A 16,031-nucleotide genomic window follows, 5' to 3' on the forward strand; every position below is an offset into this window, starting at 1 on the left:
TTTGATGTTCTACTATTTGTTTTTGGATATATCTACAGTTAATAATTGCTTTTATTTTTTTTTTTGACCGAAAGTATTTTGAGAAATTTTTCATTTTTGATACGATAAGTTTTAGGTTAGTAAAAAAACAATTTGTTAAACCGAATTCGTAGCTATCGATCAAAAATATGTAAAGTACGATGTCTAATCCCTTCTATATCGCTTAACTTTATAAAATATTTTGCGAAACTTTGCAGAATTCTCACTTATCGATCGAACCCTTGGATGTTTGGTTATATATGGATTCTCGATACCTACACATTGATGACTCAACAATTTTATAGCTGCTTTAAAAGATATTAAACATCGGCATACACATATTTTAGTTTTGGATACATGTGGTATTGAAAATAAAATGTACGAAGTGTCCCGAATTATCTCGCCACTCCCGATGGGAACCGTTTAAGATCTGTTAACCATTTATTAAATGATACAGTATTTTTTTCTACATTGAAATCATTGAACTCAATCAGATTGCCTCTACTACATTTCAGAATCTATTAAAAATCGTTAAATTTTCCAATAAGAGTTTTTGTCACTTTTTTTAGATTTATTGTAAACTGACGGGAACCAACGTCTTACTTAAGCGATTCCATATGACCCTTGAACACTTGAAATTATTGAAATCAATCAAATTTCTTCTATTTCTTTTCAGAATCTATTAAAAATCGTTAAATTTTCCAATAAGAGTTTTTGTCACTTTTTTTAGATTTATTGTAAACTGACGGGAACCAACGTCTTACTTAAGCGATTCCATATGACCCTTGAACACTTGAAATTATTGAAATCAATCAAATTTCTTCTATTTCTTTTCAGAATCTATTAAAAATCGTTAAATTTTCCAATAAAAGTTATTGTCACTTTTTTTAGATTTATTGTAAACTGACGGGAACCAACTTCTTACTTAAGCGATTCCATATGACCCTCGGACACTTGAAATCATTGAAATTAATCAAATTTCTTCTATTTCTTTTCAGAATCTATTAAAAATCGTTAAATTTTCCAATAAGAGTTTTTGTCACTTTTTTTAGATTTATTGTTAACTGACGGGAACCAAGGTCCCACTTAAGCGATTCCATATGACCTTTACACACTTGAAATCATTGAATTCAATCAAATTGCTTCTACTACATTTCAGAATCTATTAAGAATCGCTTTATTTTCCAATAAGAGTTTTTGTCACTTTTTTTAGATTTATTGTAAACTGACGGGAACCAACGTCTTACTTAAGCGATTCCATATGACCCTTGAACACTTGAAATTATTGAAATCAATCAAATTTCTTCTATTTCTTTTCAGAATCTATTAAAAATCGTTAAATTTTCCGATAAGAGTTTTTGTCACTCTTTTTAGATTTATTGTTAACTGACGGGAACCAAGGTCCCACTTAAGCGATTCCATATGACCCTTACACACTTGAAATCAATCAAATTTTTTCTATTTCTTTTCAGAATCTATTAAAAATCGTAAAATTTTCCAATAAGAGTTATTGTCACTTTTTTTAGATTTATTGTAAACTGACGGGAACCAACTTCTTACTTAAGCGATTCCATATAACCCTTGGACACTTGAAATCATTGAATTCAATCAAATTGCTTCTACTACATTTCAGAATCTATTAAGAATCGCTTTATTTTCCAATAAGAGTTTTTGTCACTTTTTTTAGATTTATTGTAAACTGACGGGAACCAACGTCTTACTTAAGCGATTCCATATGACCCTTGAACACTTGAAATTATTGAAATCAATCAAATTTCTTCTATTTCTTTTCAGAATCTATTAAAATTCGTTAAATTTTCCGATAAGAGTTTTTGTCACTCTTTTTAGATTTATTGTTAACTGACGGGAACCAAGGTCCCACTTAAGCGATTCCATATGACCCTTACACACTTGAAATCAATCAAATTTTTTCTATTTCTTTTCAGAATCTATTAAAAATCGTAAAATTTTCCAATAAGAGTTATTGTCACTTTTTTTAGATTTATTGTAAACTGACGGGAACCAACTTCTTACTTAAGCGATTCCATATAACCCTTGGACACTTGAAATCATTGAATTCAATCAAATTGCTTCTACTACATTTCAGAATCTATTAAGAATCGCTTTATTTTCCAATAAGAGTTTTTGTCACTTTTTTTAGATTTATTGTAAACTGACGGGAACCAACGTCTTACTTAAGCGATTCCATATGACCCTTGAACACTTGAAATTATTGAAATCAATCAAATTTCTTCTATTTCTTTTCAGAATCTATTAAAAATCGTTAAATTTTCCGATAAGAGTTTTTGTCACTCTTTTTAGATTTATTGTTAACTGACGGGAACCAAGGTCCCACTTAAGCGATTCCATATGACCCTTACACACTTGAAATCAATCAAATTTTTTCTATTTCTTTTCAGAATCTATTAAAAATCGTAAAATTTTCCAATAAGAGTTATTGTCACTTTTTTTAGATTTATTGTAAACTGACGGGAACCAACTTCTTACTTAAGCGATTCCATATAACCCTTGGACACTTGAAATCATTGAAATCAATCAAATTGCTTCTACTACATTTCAGAATCTATTAAGAATCGCTTTATTTTCCAATAAGAGTTTTTGTCACTTTTTTTAGATTTATTGTAAACTGACGGGAACCAACTTCTTACTTAAGCGATTCCATATGACCCTCGGACACTTGAAATCATGGAAATCAATCAAATTTCTTCTATTTCTTTTCAGAATCTATTAAAAATCGTAAAATTTTCCAATAAGAGTTATTGTCACTTTTTTTAGATTTATTGTAAACTGACGGGAACCAACTTCTTACTTAAGCGATTCCATATGACCCTCGGACACTTGTAATCATTGAAATCAATCAAATTTCTTCTATTTCTTTTCAGAATCTATTAAAAATCGTTAAATTTTCCAATAAGAGTTTTTGTCACTTTTTTTAGATTTATTGTTAACTGACGGGAACCAAGGTCCCACTTAAGCGATTCCATATGACCTTTACACACTTGAAATCATTGAATTCAATCAAATTGCTTCTACTACATTTCAGAATCTATTAAAAATCGCTTTATTTTCCAATAAGAGTTTTTGTCACTTTTTTTAGATTTATTGTTAACTGACGGGAACCAAGGTCCCACTTAAGCGATTCCATATGACCCTTACACACTTGAAATCAATCAAATTTTTTCTATTTCTTTTCAGAATCTATTAAAAATCGTAAAATTTTCCAATAAGAGTTATTGTCACTTTTTTTAGATTTATTGTAAACTGACGGGAACCAACTTCTTACTTAAGCGATTCCATATAACCCTTGGACACTTGAAATCATTGAATTCAATCAAATTGCTTCTACTACATTTCAGAATCTATTAAGAATCGCTTTATTTTCCAATAAGAGTTTTTGTCACTTTTTTTAGATTTATTGTAAACTGACGGGAACCAACGTCTTACTTAAGCGATTCCATATGACCCTTGAACACTTGAAATTATTGAAATCAATCAAATTTCTTCTATTTCTTTTCAGAATCTATTAAAAATCGTTAAATTTTCCGATAAGAGTTTTTGTCACTCTTTTTAGATTTATTGTTAACTGACGGGAACCAAGGTCCCACTTAAGCGATTCCATATGACCCTTACACACTTGAAATCAATCAAATTTTTTCTATTTCTTTTCAGAATCTATTAAAAATCGTAAAATTTTCCAATAAGAGTTATTGTCACTTTTTTTAGATTTATTGTAAACTGACGGGAACCAACTTCTTACTTAAGCGATTCCATATAACCCTTGGACACTTGAAATCATTGAAATCAATCAAATTGCTTCTACTACATTTCAGAATCTATTAAGAATCGCTTTATTTTCCAATAAGAGTTTTTGTCACTTTTTTTAGATTTATTGTAAACTGACGGGAACCAACTTCTTACTTAAGCGATTCCATATGACCCTCGGACACTTGAAATCATTGAAATCAATCAAATTTCTTCTATTTCTTTTCAGAATCTATTAAAAATCGTAAAATTTTCCAATAAGAGTTATTGTCACTTTTTTTAGATTTATTGTAAACTGACGGGAACCAACTTCTTACTTAAGCGATTCCATATGACCCTCGGACACTTGAAATCATTGAAATCAATCAAATTTCTTCTATTTCTTTTCAGAATCTATTAAAAATCGTAAAATTTTCCAATAAGAGTTATTGTCACTTTTTTTAGATTTATTGTTAACTGACGGGAACCAAGGTCCCACTTAAGCGATTCCATATGACCTTTACACACTTGAAATCATTGAATTCAATCAAATTGCTTCTACTACATTTCAGAATCTATTAAAAATCGCTTTATTTTCCAATAAGAGTTTTTGTCACTTTTTTTAGATTTATTGTTAACTGACGGGAACCAAGGTCCCACTTAAGCGATTCCATATGACCCTTACACACTTGAAATCAATCAAATTTTTTCTATTTCTTTTCAGAATCTATTAAAAATCGTAAAATTTTCCAATAAGAGTTATTGTCACTTTTTTTAGATTTATTGTAAACTGACGGGAACCAACTTCTTACTTAAGCGATTCCATATAACCCTTGGACACTTGAAATCATTGAATTCAATCAAATTGCTTCTACTACATTTCAGAATCTATTAAGAATCGCTTTATTTTCCAATAAGAGTTTTTGTCACTTTTTTTAGATTTATTGTAAACTGACGGGAACCAACGTCTTACTTAAGCGATTCCATATGACCCTTGAACACTTGAAATTATTGAAATCAATCAAATTTCTTCTATTTCTTTTCAGAATCTATTAAAAATCGTTAAATTTTCCGATAAGAGTTTTTGTCACTCTTTTTAGATTTATTGTTAACTGACGGGAACCAAGGTCCCACTTAAGCGATTCCATATGACCCTTACACACTTGAAATCAATCAAATTTTTTCTATTTCTTTTCAGAATCTATTAAAAATCGTAAAATTTTCCAATAAGAGTTATTGTCACTTTTTTTAGATTTATTGTAAACTGACGGGAACCAACTTCTTACTTAAGCGATTCCATATAACCCTTGGACACTTGAAATCATTGAAATCAATCAAATTGCTTCTACTACATTTCAGAATCTATTAAGAATCGCTTTATTTTCCAATAAGAGTTTTTGTCACTTTTTTTAGATTTATTGTAAACTGACGGGAACCAACTTCTTACTTAAGCGATTCCATATGACCCTCGGACACTTGAAATCATTGAAATCAATCAAATTTCTTCTATTTCTTTTCAGAATCTATTAAAAATCGTAAAATTTTCCAATAAGAGTTATTGTCACTTTTTTTAGATTTATTGTAAACTGACGGGAACCAACTTCTTACTTAAGCGATTCCATATGACCCTTGGACACTTGAAATCATTGAAATCAATCAAATTGCTTCTATTTCTTTTCAGAATCTATTAAAAATCGTTAAATTTTCCAATAAAAATTTTTATTTTGTTACTTTGTTTAGTTTTTAATTCGCAATACTATATCGAGGCAGCTTTTTTTCAACTTAATGTTTGTTAATGTTTCCAATGACCCATATTTTTGTCGAATTTTCTCGAATTACTTGATATATTCACTATATAGCAAAAATTCGCATTCTAAATAAAATTTATCGTATTCGCGCTCGAGCTATTTTATGTTTTAGAGTGAAAAAAACATGTTAACGTATTTTTTTTCAATACAAACACGCCTCGCTGATACAAGCAACGCAATTTACTTCAAATTCGCTTAGCTTCTCCCTGGAATTTGGCTGAAATTTTCACTAAACATTGTCATTGATTATAGATGATAATCCTTAAAAGGATAATTACCGAAAAAGTTTCTTGTTTTTTTTGCCTCTTCGCTAAAGAATTTCCACTGTTTCCTGTAACCTAGCGAACCAATTTATTCGATTTATTTTTCATTTTATTTATTTCACTCGCGACATACAGAAAACGCAAACAATCCCAGCCTTGCAGAGGAAAAGATTGCTACATCAGGACCATCTTAAATAAAACCACTTCCCACATTGAATTTTCCTCTCTCTTTCTCTATCCAAGCATAAATACCATTGTGGATAAGTATTTAAATTCATCTTACACATTCTAACCAAAACGTTAAATTAATTTTTAATTTGCTGAATTTCCGGAACATCTAACCTAATTACCCTTCATTAAACTGACACCCTAAAACCGTTACGACCTGGAAAGATTAATTCATTATAAACCCTTAGAGCAGAAAAAGGGAAAAGATTCTAATTGCAATAACAGGTTAAGAACTCAGTTTTAATCATGTCCATAGATAAAACAATATGATAAACACATGCCAAATTTTATTGAAAGAAAACAATAGAATCAAATTCCATGGAGTTGATATCAAAATCGAAATTGTAAGAAAAGGGAGAAACAGTATCTGTTCTCACCACTCGAAATTTCGACATCAATGCGATTCAATCAGAATAGAGTAGAAAGGGATGAAGAGTGGTATGACGATGTTCTTTCTCTTTCTATCTTCAGTTAGGATCCACTTGAATTTTTTTATTTTTATCTTTCTTTCAAAAAATTATTAAAAAACTAATTTTAAAACATAAGAAAACTAGAATCAAAACATTTAGAAATATCAACATATCAAAAGGTCTAAGAAATTAAAGAAATCACAAAGTTAAGTGATTCAAAGTGTCCCTTAACGTATCATGCAATTATATATTTTTATCTTATACTAACATAAATATCCTTATCTAATGATTTTATAGTTATTATTGTATACGAAGAGATTTAGTATTTAAGGCAGTTTGTACACTAATACTGGATTTTTAATATGTAGTTTGATATTCGTCGAGTACGCTAGTGAGATTATTAAAACCAATTATCTTTTAGTTCTAATGAAAGTACTCCTGAAAAGGAGTTTTAAGAAAACTTTTATGCTCAAAGTTTGTATACAAAAACTTGAATTCCGCGTTCTACCGCCATATTTTCAATAAATATAATGTAAAATGATTTTATTCGATGTTTTTTATATGATATCTAGAAAAAATATAAACAAAAGATGATCGTGGATCGCCGACCGCCTCATAGCATTGAAAATAAAGTTGAATTTTCTAAAATAAGCGAAGTCTATCAGCTGATGTTCGCTATTTTTAACTACTTAGCACAAAAATCCAAACATTTAGATGAGAGAGAGAGCTACAAATACCCTAACGAACATTTTATATATTTATATATAAAAGTATTTAATCAAGTCTTCGATCGATGACTACATACATACAGTTTTTTTTTTAATAATTCAGACCATCCTCTCAACTCAAGTCTTAGAAAGTTAACACAACGACTGGATTCGAAAATAATTCAAATATATCGAGAGATAGATCAAAAGACACCACAGAAGAAAATTCGAAAAACTATTCAGAAACTACTTAAGGCATACAAGTTTGTGGAAATACCTAAACAACTACCAATAGTCATGAACAATTAAAAAGAAAGAAGAAGAACAACTTTAAGACATACACCCAAAGATAAAAAGAGTAAACAAGGATCTGCTCACAAGAAAAGAAGAAATTATTAAACTGGAGGCGACGACCAAGCTCCAACTTATCAGAACTCTCAGAATAGGAGTTGAACATGATTCTTTAGGCCAAAAGTGAACGTCCCAGCTTGTCCATCGAAAGTTAGACCATAAATTACACTCATAGAGCTAGAACCAAAGAGCTAGTAAGAAGTAGGGTAAAGAATATGGCTCTATTCTCAAGAAAACAAGAGAATATTAAACTGGAGACGACGACCAAGATCCAGCTTATCAGAGCTATTAGAAAAGGAGTTGAACATGAATCTTTAGGCCGAAAGTGAACGTCCCAGCTTGTCCATCGAAAGTTAGACCACAAATTACACTCATAGAGCTAGAACCAAAGAGCTAGTTATAAGTAGAGTAAATAATATGGCTCTATTCTCAAGAAAATAAGAGAGTATTAAACTGGAGACAACGACCAAGATCCAGCTTATCAGAGCTATTAGAAAAGAATTTGAACATGAATCTTTAGGCCAAAAGTGAACGTCCCAGCTTGTCCATCGAAAGTTAGACCATAAATTACACTCATAGAGCTAGAAGCAAAGAGCTAGTAAGAAGTAGAGTAAAGAATATGGCTCTATTCTCAAAGAAAGAAGAGAATATTAAACTGGAGACGACGACCAAGATCCAGCTTATCAGAGCTATTAGAAAAGAATTTGAACATGAATCTTTAGGCCGAAAGTGAACGTCCCAGCTTGTCCATCGAAAGTTAGACCACAAATTACACTCATAGAGCTAGAACCAAAGAGCTAGTTATAAGTAGAGTAAATAATATGGCTCTATTCTCAAGAAAATAAGAGAGTATTAAACTGGAGACAACGACCAAGATCCAGCTTATCAGAGCTATTAGAAAAGAATTTGAACATGAATCTTTAGGCCAAAAGTGAACGTCCCAGCTTGTCCATCGAAAGTTAGACCATAAATTACACTCATAGAGCTAGAAGCAAAGAGCTAGTAAGAAGTAGAGTAAAGAATATGGCTCTATTCTCAAAGAAAGAAGAGAATATTAAACTGGAGACGACGACCAAGATCCAGCTTATCAGAGCTATTAGAAAAGAATTTGAACATGAATCTTTAGGCCGAAAGTGAACGTCCCAGCTTGTCCATCGAAAGTTAGACCACAAATTACACTCATAGAGCTAGAAGCAAAGAGCTAGTAAGAAGTAGAGTAAAGAATATGGCTCTATTCTCAAGAAAAGAAGAGAATATTAAACTGGAGACAACGACCAAGATCCAGCTTATCAGAGCTATTAGAAAAGAATTTGAACATGAATCTTTAGGCCAAAAGTGAACGTCCCAGCTTGTCCATCGAAAGTTAGACCATAAATTACACTCATAGAGCTAGAAGCAAAGAGCTAGTAAGAAGTAGAGTAAAGATTATGGCTCTATTCTCAAGAAAATAAGAGAGGATTAAACTGGACACGACGTCCAACCTCCAGGAAAAGGAGTTGAACATGAATCTTTAGGCCAAAAGTGAACGTCCCAGAAAACAGGAAGGAAGTCTCATAGCATGGTGATGGAGAGGAGGTGGTAGAAAGTCCTTCGAAAGGATTAGAAAAATAGAGATTTGAAATTTAATTATTTCGTCAAGTTACGTCACTTTGATAAACATACTGTATCTTATGGTTATATTGTCGATATACCCTGTATTCAAATCATGAATAAATTCGAAAATTGTGATTAATTAGAAATACGTGGTAACTTACATTGGTTGTTGAAAAAACACTTGTCGTTTGTGTAAGAAAAAAAAATAGCGGTTTGTAGATCGGTCGCGTTATTTTCCAATCGACGCGGTGACGAGCTTGAAATACGCGTCTATCTGAAATATATCTCGGTTACTGAAGCGAAAAACGGCGTCGAGACGTTGGAAAACGACGCGTCCGGCCTTATAATTTTACGCAAGCGTGTGGTGGTCAGGTATATTCGTATGTAACACTCACAAAAGGTGACTTTTAATAATGGTAATTTAGATAATTGAGTCGCGCGATTTCTTCTATAATAATACGTACAGGGTGTTGATATATTGAATTAAAAAATATATTAAAACTCGATTTATATCAAAAATAACAAAAGGAGATCCTGAAATGACGTTAATGTTAAAAATAAGAAATTAAAAAAAGTTCTAAAGGGAAATATCAAAGGCGCGTCCGCCATTTATAAAAAACGGATAAAAGGCGCCGCGCAAATTCGACGAATTTTTAAATTTCATTTCATTTTCACTCAGTTAGATGACAATTGCACAGTGGCAAATATTAAGGGATGTCTAAGTCTAACAATTGACGTCACTGGCTGTTTATTAATGATGATGATGATAAATTTCTTGAAATTAAAAAGAAACCTTTTAAAAACGCTTCTAGTCAATTTTCGAATATTACCTTTGATATCCAATTAAGTACTTCGAACTTATTTTTTAATGAAACGTAGTTTTTTTATCATACCTCGTATTATATATCCTAATATAACATATTTCTATGCTTTGTATGAATAATTTTGATGCATAAACTACAAAAAAAATGAACGTATTCCAGAAAGTTGTCCACCAATATAAACTTGTATCAAAATACTGTTTTTATTATAAATTTTTATTTTCGAATTTATCGAACTACCCTCGTAACAGTTTAAGTGACCAGTTGGCGTAATTACTTTAGGTTATGTTCTAATTATAACTAAAATACCTACTAGTTGTTTTCGTAAATTTATCAAAACAACTTACATTTTAAAATAAATTTTTCAACACATAATTCCTATCAAATTCCAAATACTGTTTTTATTACAAATCTTTATTGTCGAATTTATCGAACCACCCTCGTAACAAATACTAATTCATATTTTTCTCATTTTTCAATAGGTGGCAGTACCTGCGAATACATTTAATGATCTTTAAAAAATGTTTGTAGTTATGTTATTTTTCTAATATATCATTGCAGCAAATTTTATTATAATTTACATACTTTACAATAATTCAATTTCACAAAGCGCCATCTATTACAGAATAATTAAACTAATAGAAATGTACGTTGTAAACAGATTACTGTTTTCAGTGACCAGTTGGCTCACTTACTTTAGGTTATGTTGTAATTATAGCTAAAATATTAGTTGTTTTCGTAAATTTATCAAAACAACTTACTTTTTAAAAGAAATTTATTAACACAAAATTCCATATCAAAGTACAAAGTTCAAGTATATTTATTAACCTTGTTTGAATAGTAATAAACAATTAAAATCTAAAGCTTGAACTTTGTTTAGCTTATCTAAATTGTAAAACGTCCATTTTTACGAATTTTATTTAGTAATTAGGTGCGAAATAATGACTGCTTTAGCTAAAGGTAAGTGAAAACAATTAATTCAGTTTCACCGAGTAGTACTAATAAAACATATGGTGAGTGTAATAAAAATCAAGTTATATTATTTGTTATTAATTGCTTAGGTATTTTCATTGTTGGTGCTAAACGTACCCCTTTTGGTACATTCGGAGGTAAATTAGCAAAAACTCATATAACAGATCTACAAGTTACTGCCTCCAAAGCGGCTCTAGCTGCTTCAAACGTTAATCCAGAATGGGTGGATACAGTGGTTATTGGAAATGTAATGCCAGTAAGTTATATCCATATACATCCTGATTTAATAAAGACGTGAATAATTAAACGAAAATTTATTATTTCAAAACGATTAAATAAAAGAAATGTATAGATAATGATGAATTTGATAATAGAAATACCAATAAGAATAAATTTATGATTTGTGAATATTTTTTAGTCTGTTGCAGCTGATGGAGGATTCTTAGCAAGACATGTCCTTTTAAAATCAGGAATACCTCTGGAAAAGCCAGCTTTCTCAGTAAACAGGCTGTGTGGGTCAGGCTTCCAATCAATTATCAATGGATTACAAGTAAGTAATTAACAAGAGAAATTTTTAGTTAATTTATACAAAATACTGTCTTAACATCACATTTTTTCATGAACTGACGTTTTTATAATAATATTTCCCTCATCAGAGATTTATAATACAGTTTTATTTGACTGTAAGCAAATTTTGTGATAAGAAATGTGTTAGTAATGGTGTAAAGTGCATCCAATAGAGTTTTGTTTGTAAAATCTCATATAGTTACGTCTTGAAATGTGGCAACAGGGTTTTTTATAATCTCCAACTCAGTTATCCAAAAAAAAATCAATTAATCCAAAAGTGTTGGAAAAAATACAAACATACCGCATTTTTAGGTTATATTTTTTTTGTTTTCGTATGATTTTTTTATAGAAATTGATGAAAAAAAGACTTAAATTTATTTTTCATTTTTTGTGTTAAAAAATGTGTTAGTATTTATTTAAAGTGCATTCAATTGAGATTTATTTTCAACATTTCAGAGCGTTACGCCTTGAAATGTGGCAACAGGGTTTTTTTATAATCTCCAACTCAGTTATAATAAAAAACTCTTTTAATTCAAAATTGTTAAGATATATACAAATATTTCGCATTTTTAGGTTATGTTCTTTGTTTTCATATGATTTTCCATATAAAAATATGAAAAAACAGCTGTTTTCACGTTTATTTTCCATTATTTGTGATTATTTTAGATTTTAAAATATGTGGGTGACAAGATTTATATGTTTAACTTAATTTTTTTAATTGAAACTGTTCCCTATTTTTTGGTTTATTAATATATATAAAAATATTACTAAAATTACAAAAAAAAGAACATCAATTAACTATTTCATTTAATTTTCGTAATCTAACGTTAGAAACTTTTTTTTTAGATTCAAATGATGAATTTATAGTTATTTTTTCGTATTTTTCAACCTAAAATACACACAATATTTATAAGTACAAAAACACATAAAAAAGCACGAGAAAAAACACTGAAATAAAATAAAATAATTAAAACTGAGTAGTAAACAATTAGAATAAGAAGTGACGCCAAAAACATAACTTCAAAGTACAAAACTTCTAGAGCACTCTCATAGAACTCACTTCTATGAATCAGAGTTACACCAGACTGTCCTTAGTGCTTAAACTCGTCCTATGAGCGAAATTATAGGCAGTTTACATTAATATGTTTTGTATATAAAATTATACATACTAAATTATTTTTATTTGAGGATATATATATTGTTTATGAAAAATATTATCAATATTTATCGAATTTTATTCAGGATATTTCAGTTGGTTTGGCAGAAATCGCGTTAACGGGAGGGGTGGAAAATATGTCATCTCTGCCTTATATAGTAAGAAATATAAGATTCGGAAATATCCCACTGGGAGTATCTCCCATATTAGAAGATGCTATGACGCAAAGTAGCACTGATACAGTTTGTAATCTAAACATGGCTCTGACTGCTGAAAAACTAGGCGAACAATTCAAATTATCCAGAAAGGAAATAGACGAATTTAGTTTTACGTCACAACAACGTTGGAAAGCAGGTGATTTTATACGAATGTGAATATTCACTAGCCTATCTCATTATTGCTTATATTGTCACGAACTAACCCGCTGATATAAATATCGTGAAGCCGATCCTGTTGTAATATGTTGGCGGACGCGATATTTATATTTTTTTTTTGTGACTGTTATTATAGACAACAAACAACAAGAACAAGATCTTAGAAATTGTCTGCATAATAACGGTTACAAAAAATTAATATGAATAACCGTAGAACAGGATCGGCTTCACGGTTATACCAGTGGGTATCGATATGTTTCCATCTTTGTTTGGGACTCTATACTGGGACAAATGATTTTCCCAGGTTTTTCCATCAGGTCTAGATGTTTGTGGTGTGTTCTAGAAAATTATTTCTCACGGTAGTGGGATTTATTATATCATTAATCTCTGAAAAGCTTGTGGAACAGTTTGAAATGTCTAGTGAAAATACTATATTTTTCGGAGGAATTGAGTTTTTTCATTTAATTCAAATAAAAATAGATGTTTGATGATTTTTTATCGGTAAAATACAATTTACAAAACACGTTTTTAAAGCTAGGAGGATTAGAATTATAGTCCATTCGTTTACCTGATTGAAAGCAATAAAAATAAGGTTAATATACATAAAGTGTTAATTTGAATAATATAAAATGATATTTTAATTTCGGATTATTGAAAATAGTAGTAAATTTGCTTTTTTAACTGAACGAATGGACTATAATTTCTTGTTTATGTTAAATAGGACATATCCACCGGAGTAGCCGATATAGCTTTAACGGGAGGCGTGGAAAACTTATCGCAAAGTCCTTATATTGTTAGAAACATAAGATTCGGGAACATCCCTTTGGGACAACCCCCAATTTTCGAAGACGCGATGTGGACGGGCCTCATGGATAGTTATTGTAACATACCGATGGCGTTAACTGCTGAAAAACTTGGGGAACAATTCAAATTGACAAAGGACGAAGTCGATGCTTTCTCGTATACGTCTCAGCAGAGGTGGAAAGCAGGTGAAACCATTTTCGTTTCATTTTCTTTCACTGATGCACGCTTTAATACTCAGCTTTTGTCGTTTTAACTTACTGATACTTGGCTTTATGTCTAATGTGACTGAGTATGTTTGAAAATGAATATTTTTTTTTTCGCTTCATTAGCCAATGACGCTGGAAAATTTAAAGATGAAATCGTACCGGTTCCGTTAAAAGAAAAAAAGGAAATTGTCAATTTCGAGGTAGATGAACACCCAAGACCATGGACCACGCCTGAAATGTTGACTAAATTACCGTCACTTTTCAAAAAGGACGGTTTGGTTACAGCTGGATCAGCTTCGGTAAATATTTTTAGTTATAAACCAATTTATTTGATGTTACCCCCTGTATATATATATATATATATATATATATATATATATATATATATATATATATATATATCATTTTTATTTCACTTAACTGGAACAATATTAAGATTATTTACATCCTCGGTATTTTTTAGTGAACCAGATTGTAAATTTAATCTTTTATTTGGGGAAGCAAAAAATAACGGAGAAAAGTAATTAGACAAATCAATTTTCACCTACAATGTAATTTTTTAAAGAAAATGAAGTTATCGCGTCATAGATTGACATTTGACACTTTTAAATTGACATTAGCATTTATCATAGATCTGATTACGAACCAGTTCTGAATTTTTAGTTCTGTGTTTTCGAATTACATCGATTTGTACCATGATATATTCAGAATCAATTATAACAGATCTCGATTTTGAAGAAACATAAAAACGCGAAAAAAAGCTTTAAATGAATAAATTTATAAATTTAATTATTATTGTTTCATATATTTTTTAAAGAGAGTGCTCAAAAACGGCCTCTACGTTATTACAATGAAGGTAGCAATGAAATCGCGTCATAAATTGACGTTTGACAGTTTTAAGTTAACAATAGTATTTATTATAGATCTGATTAGCAACCAATTCCGAATTTTTAGTTCTGTGTCTTCGAGTCAAATCGATTTGCACTATTATAGAATCAGAATCGATTTTAGCAGATCTCGATTTTATCGTTCATAGGAATATTTGCTGAATTGAAATTTTATTCGATTTCTTCGTATTAGAAGAAATATTTAAGTATCGGCAACGTTGTTAATTGAAAATGAACTTTTTCAAAAGGACTAATAAAAAATAGTCGAAGGTAGATTAGTGATTTTTCCCAAACAAAAAAGGAAATTGATGCCAGAAAACAAAAAAAATGTTATTTATATAATATAAAACATCTTCAGCATCGCCAGACATCAATTTTTTCTTTATTTCTTAGGGTATAAGTGATGGTGCTGCAGCGGTTGTGGTAGCTAGCGAAGCTTCTCTGTCCAAATACAACTTAAAACCTTTAGCTAGAATAGTAGCGCATTCCGTAGTTGGTGTTGAGCCTTCCATTATGGGATTCGGTCCCTCTCCTGCTATAAGAAACATACTTAAAGCTACAGGAAAAACTTTAGACGATATCGATCTAATTGAAGTAAGTACTTGAACGATGTACGCCACAAATGATCAAATTTCACCGTTTTTCCAGATTAATGAGGCGTTCGCAGCTCAAACTTTAGCTTGTGCTAAAGATTTGAAGCTGGACATGAACAAATTGAACGTAAACGGTGGGGCTATAGCCGTAGGACATCCCCTAGCAGCTTCCGGGTCTAGAATAACCGGCCATCTTGTGTATGAACTAAAGTATGTTTCAAACGAATTCATTCAATTTTCTTTATTTTATATATCAATGTGTTAATTGCAGGAGACGAAACGGAAAACTTGCAATCGGATCTGCTTGTATTGGTGGTGGTCAAGGGATTGCTATTATGATTGAAAATATATAGGGTGGAACAATGAAAAAAGTTTTTTTATACTAATACAATAAATGTTTTGTTGAGACTGCTAATTTTGGATTATTGACTTCATATATTTTTATAAAAACATGTAATTGTTCAATATATTTGTATTATCTACAATTGTTATATTAAAATGGCGGTTTTTA

General features: G+C 30.5%; 2 protein-coding genes across 3 annotated transcripts in view; one reads left to right on the forward strand and one right to left on the reverse strand.

The window, feature by feature from the left end:
* The window catches only part of LOC130448236 (serine/threonine-protein phosphatase rdgC), a 42,261-nt gene extending 31,777 nt beyond the window's left edge, over nucleotides 1-10,484 (reverse strand). The window contains exon 1 of the mRNA XM_056785516.1: nucleotides 9,302-10,484. The gene's annotated coding sequence lies outside the window, so the exon portion shown is untranslated. The remainder of the gene's footprint in view (nucleotides 1-9,301) is intronic.
* A 114-nt stretch (nucleotides 10,485-10,598) lies between these two features.
* Nucleotides 10,599-16,031, forward strand: LOC130448237 (3-ketoacyl-CoA thiolase, mitochondrial). Of its 2 annotated transcripts, none has more exons than XM_056785518.1 (8): nucleotides 10,599-10,921; nucleotides 11,023-11,189; nucleotides 11,352-11,483; nucleotides 12,743-13,010; nucleotides 14,164-14,339; nucleotides 15,321-15,521; nucleotides 15,576-15,730; nucleotides 15,792-16,031. In XM_056785518.1, the coding sequence occupies exons 1-8, from the start codon at nucleotides 10,903-10,905 to the stop codon at nucleotides 15,871-15,873; spliced, it is 1,200 nt and encodes a 399-aa protein (XP_056641496.1). In that variant the 5' UTR covers nucleotides 10,599-10,902; the 3' UTR covers nucleotides 15,874-16,031. The 2 variants fall into 2 exon arrangements, with proteins under 2 accessions (XP_056641496.1, XP_056641495.1); XM_056785517.1 differs by lacking the exon at nucleotides 12,743-13,010 and adding an exon at nucleotides 13,752-14,019 and having other exon boundaries at nucleotides 10,626-10,921.

Source organism: Diorhabda sublineata, chromosome 8 (assembly GCF_026230105.1).
Source record: "Diorhabda sublineata isolate icDioSubl1.1 chromosome 8, icDioSubl1.1, whole genome shotgun sequence".
Lineage (NCBI taxonomy): Eukaryota > Metazoa > Arthropoda > Insecta > Coleoptera > Chrysomelidae > Diorhabda > Diorhabda sublineata.

What these genes read in the sequence shown, in the direction of transcription:
- LOC130448237 (XM_056785518.1), top strand. An exon ending in TTACAGCTGGATCAGCTTCG is followed by an intron (nt 14,340 to 15,320) that starts GTAAATATTTTT and finishes TTTATTTCTTAG; the next exon opens with GGTATAAGTGATGGTGCTGC. An exon ending in ACGATATCGATCTAATTGAA is followed by an intron (nt 15,522 to 15,575) that starts GTAAGTACTTGA and finishes CCGTTTTTCCAG; the next exon opens with ATTAATGAGGCGTTCGCAGC.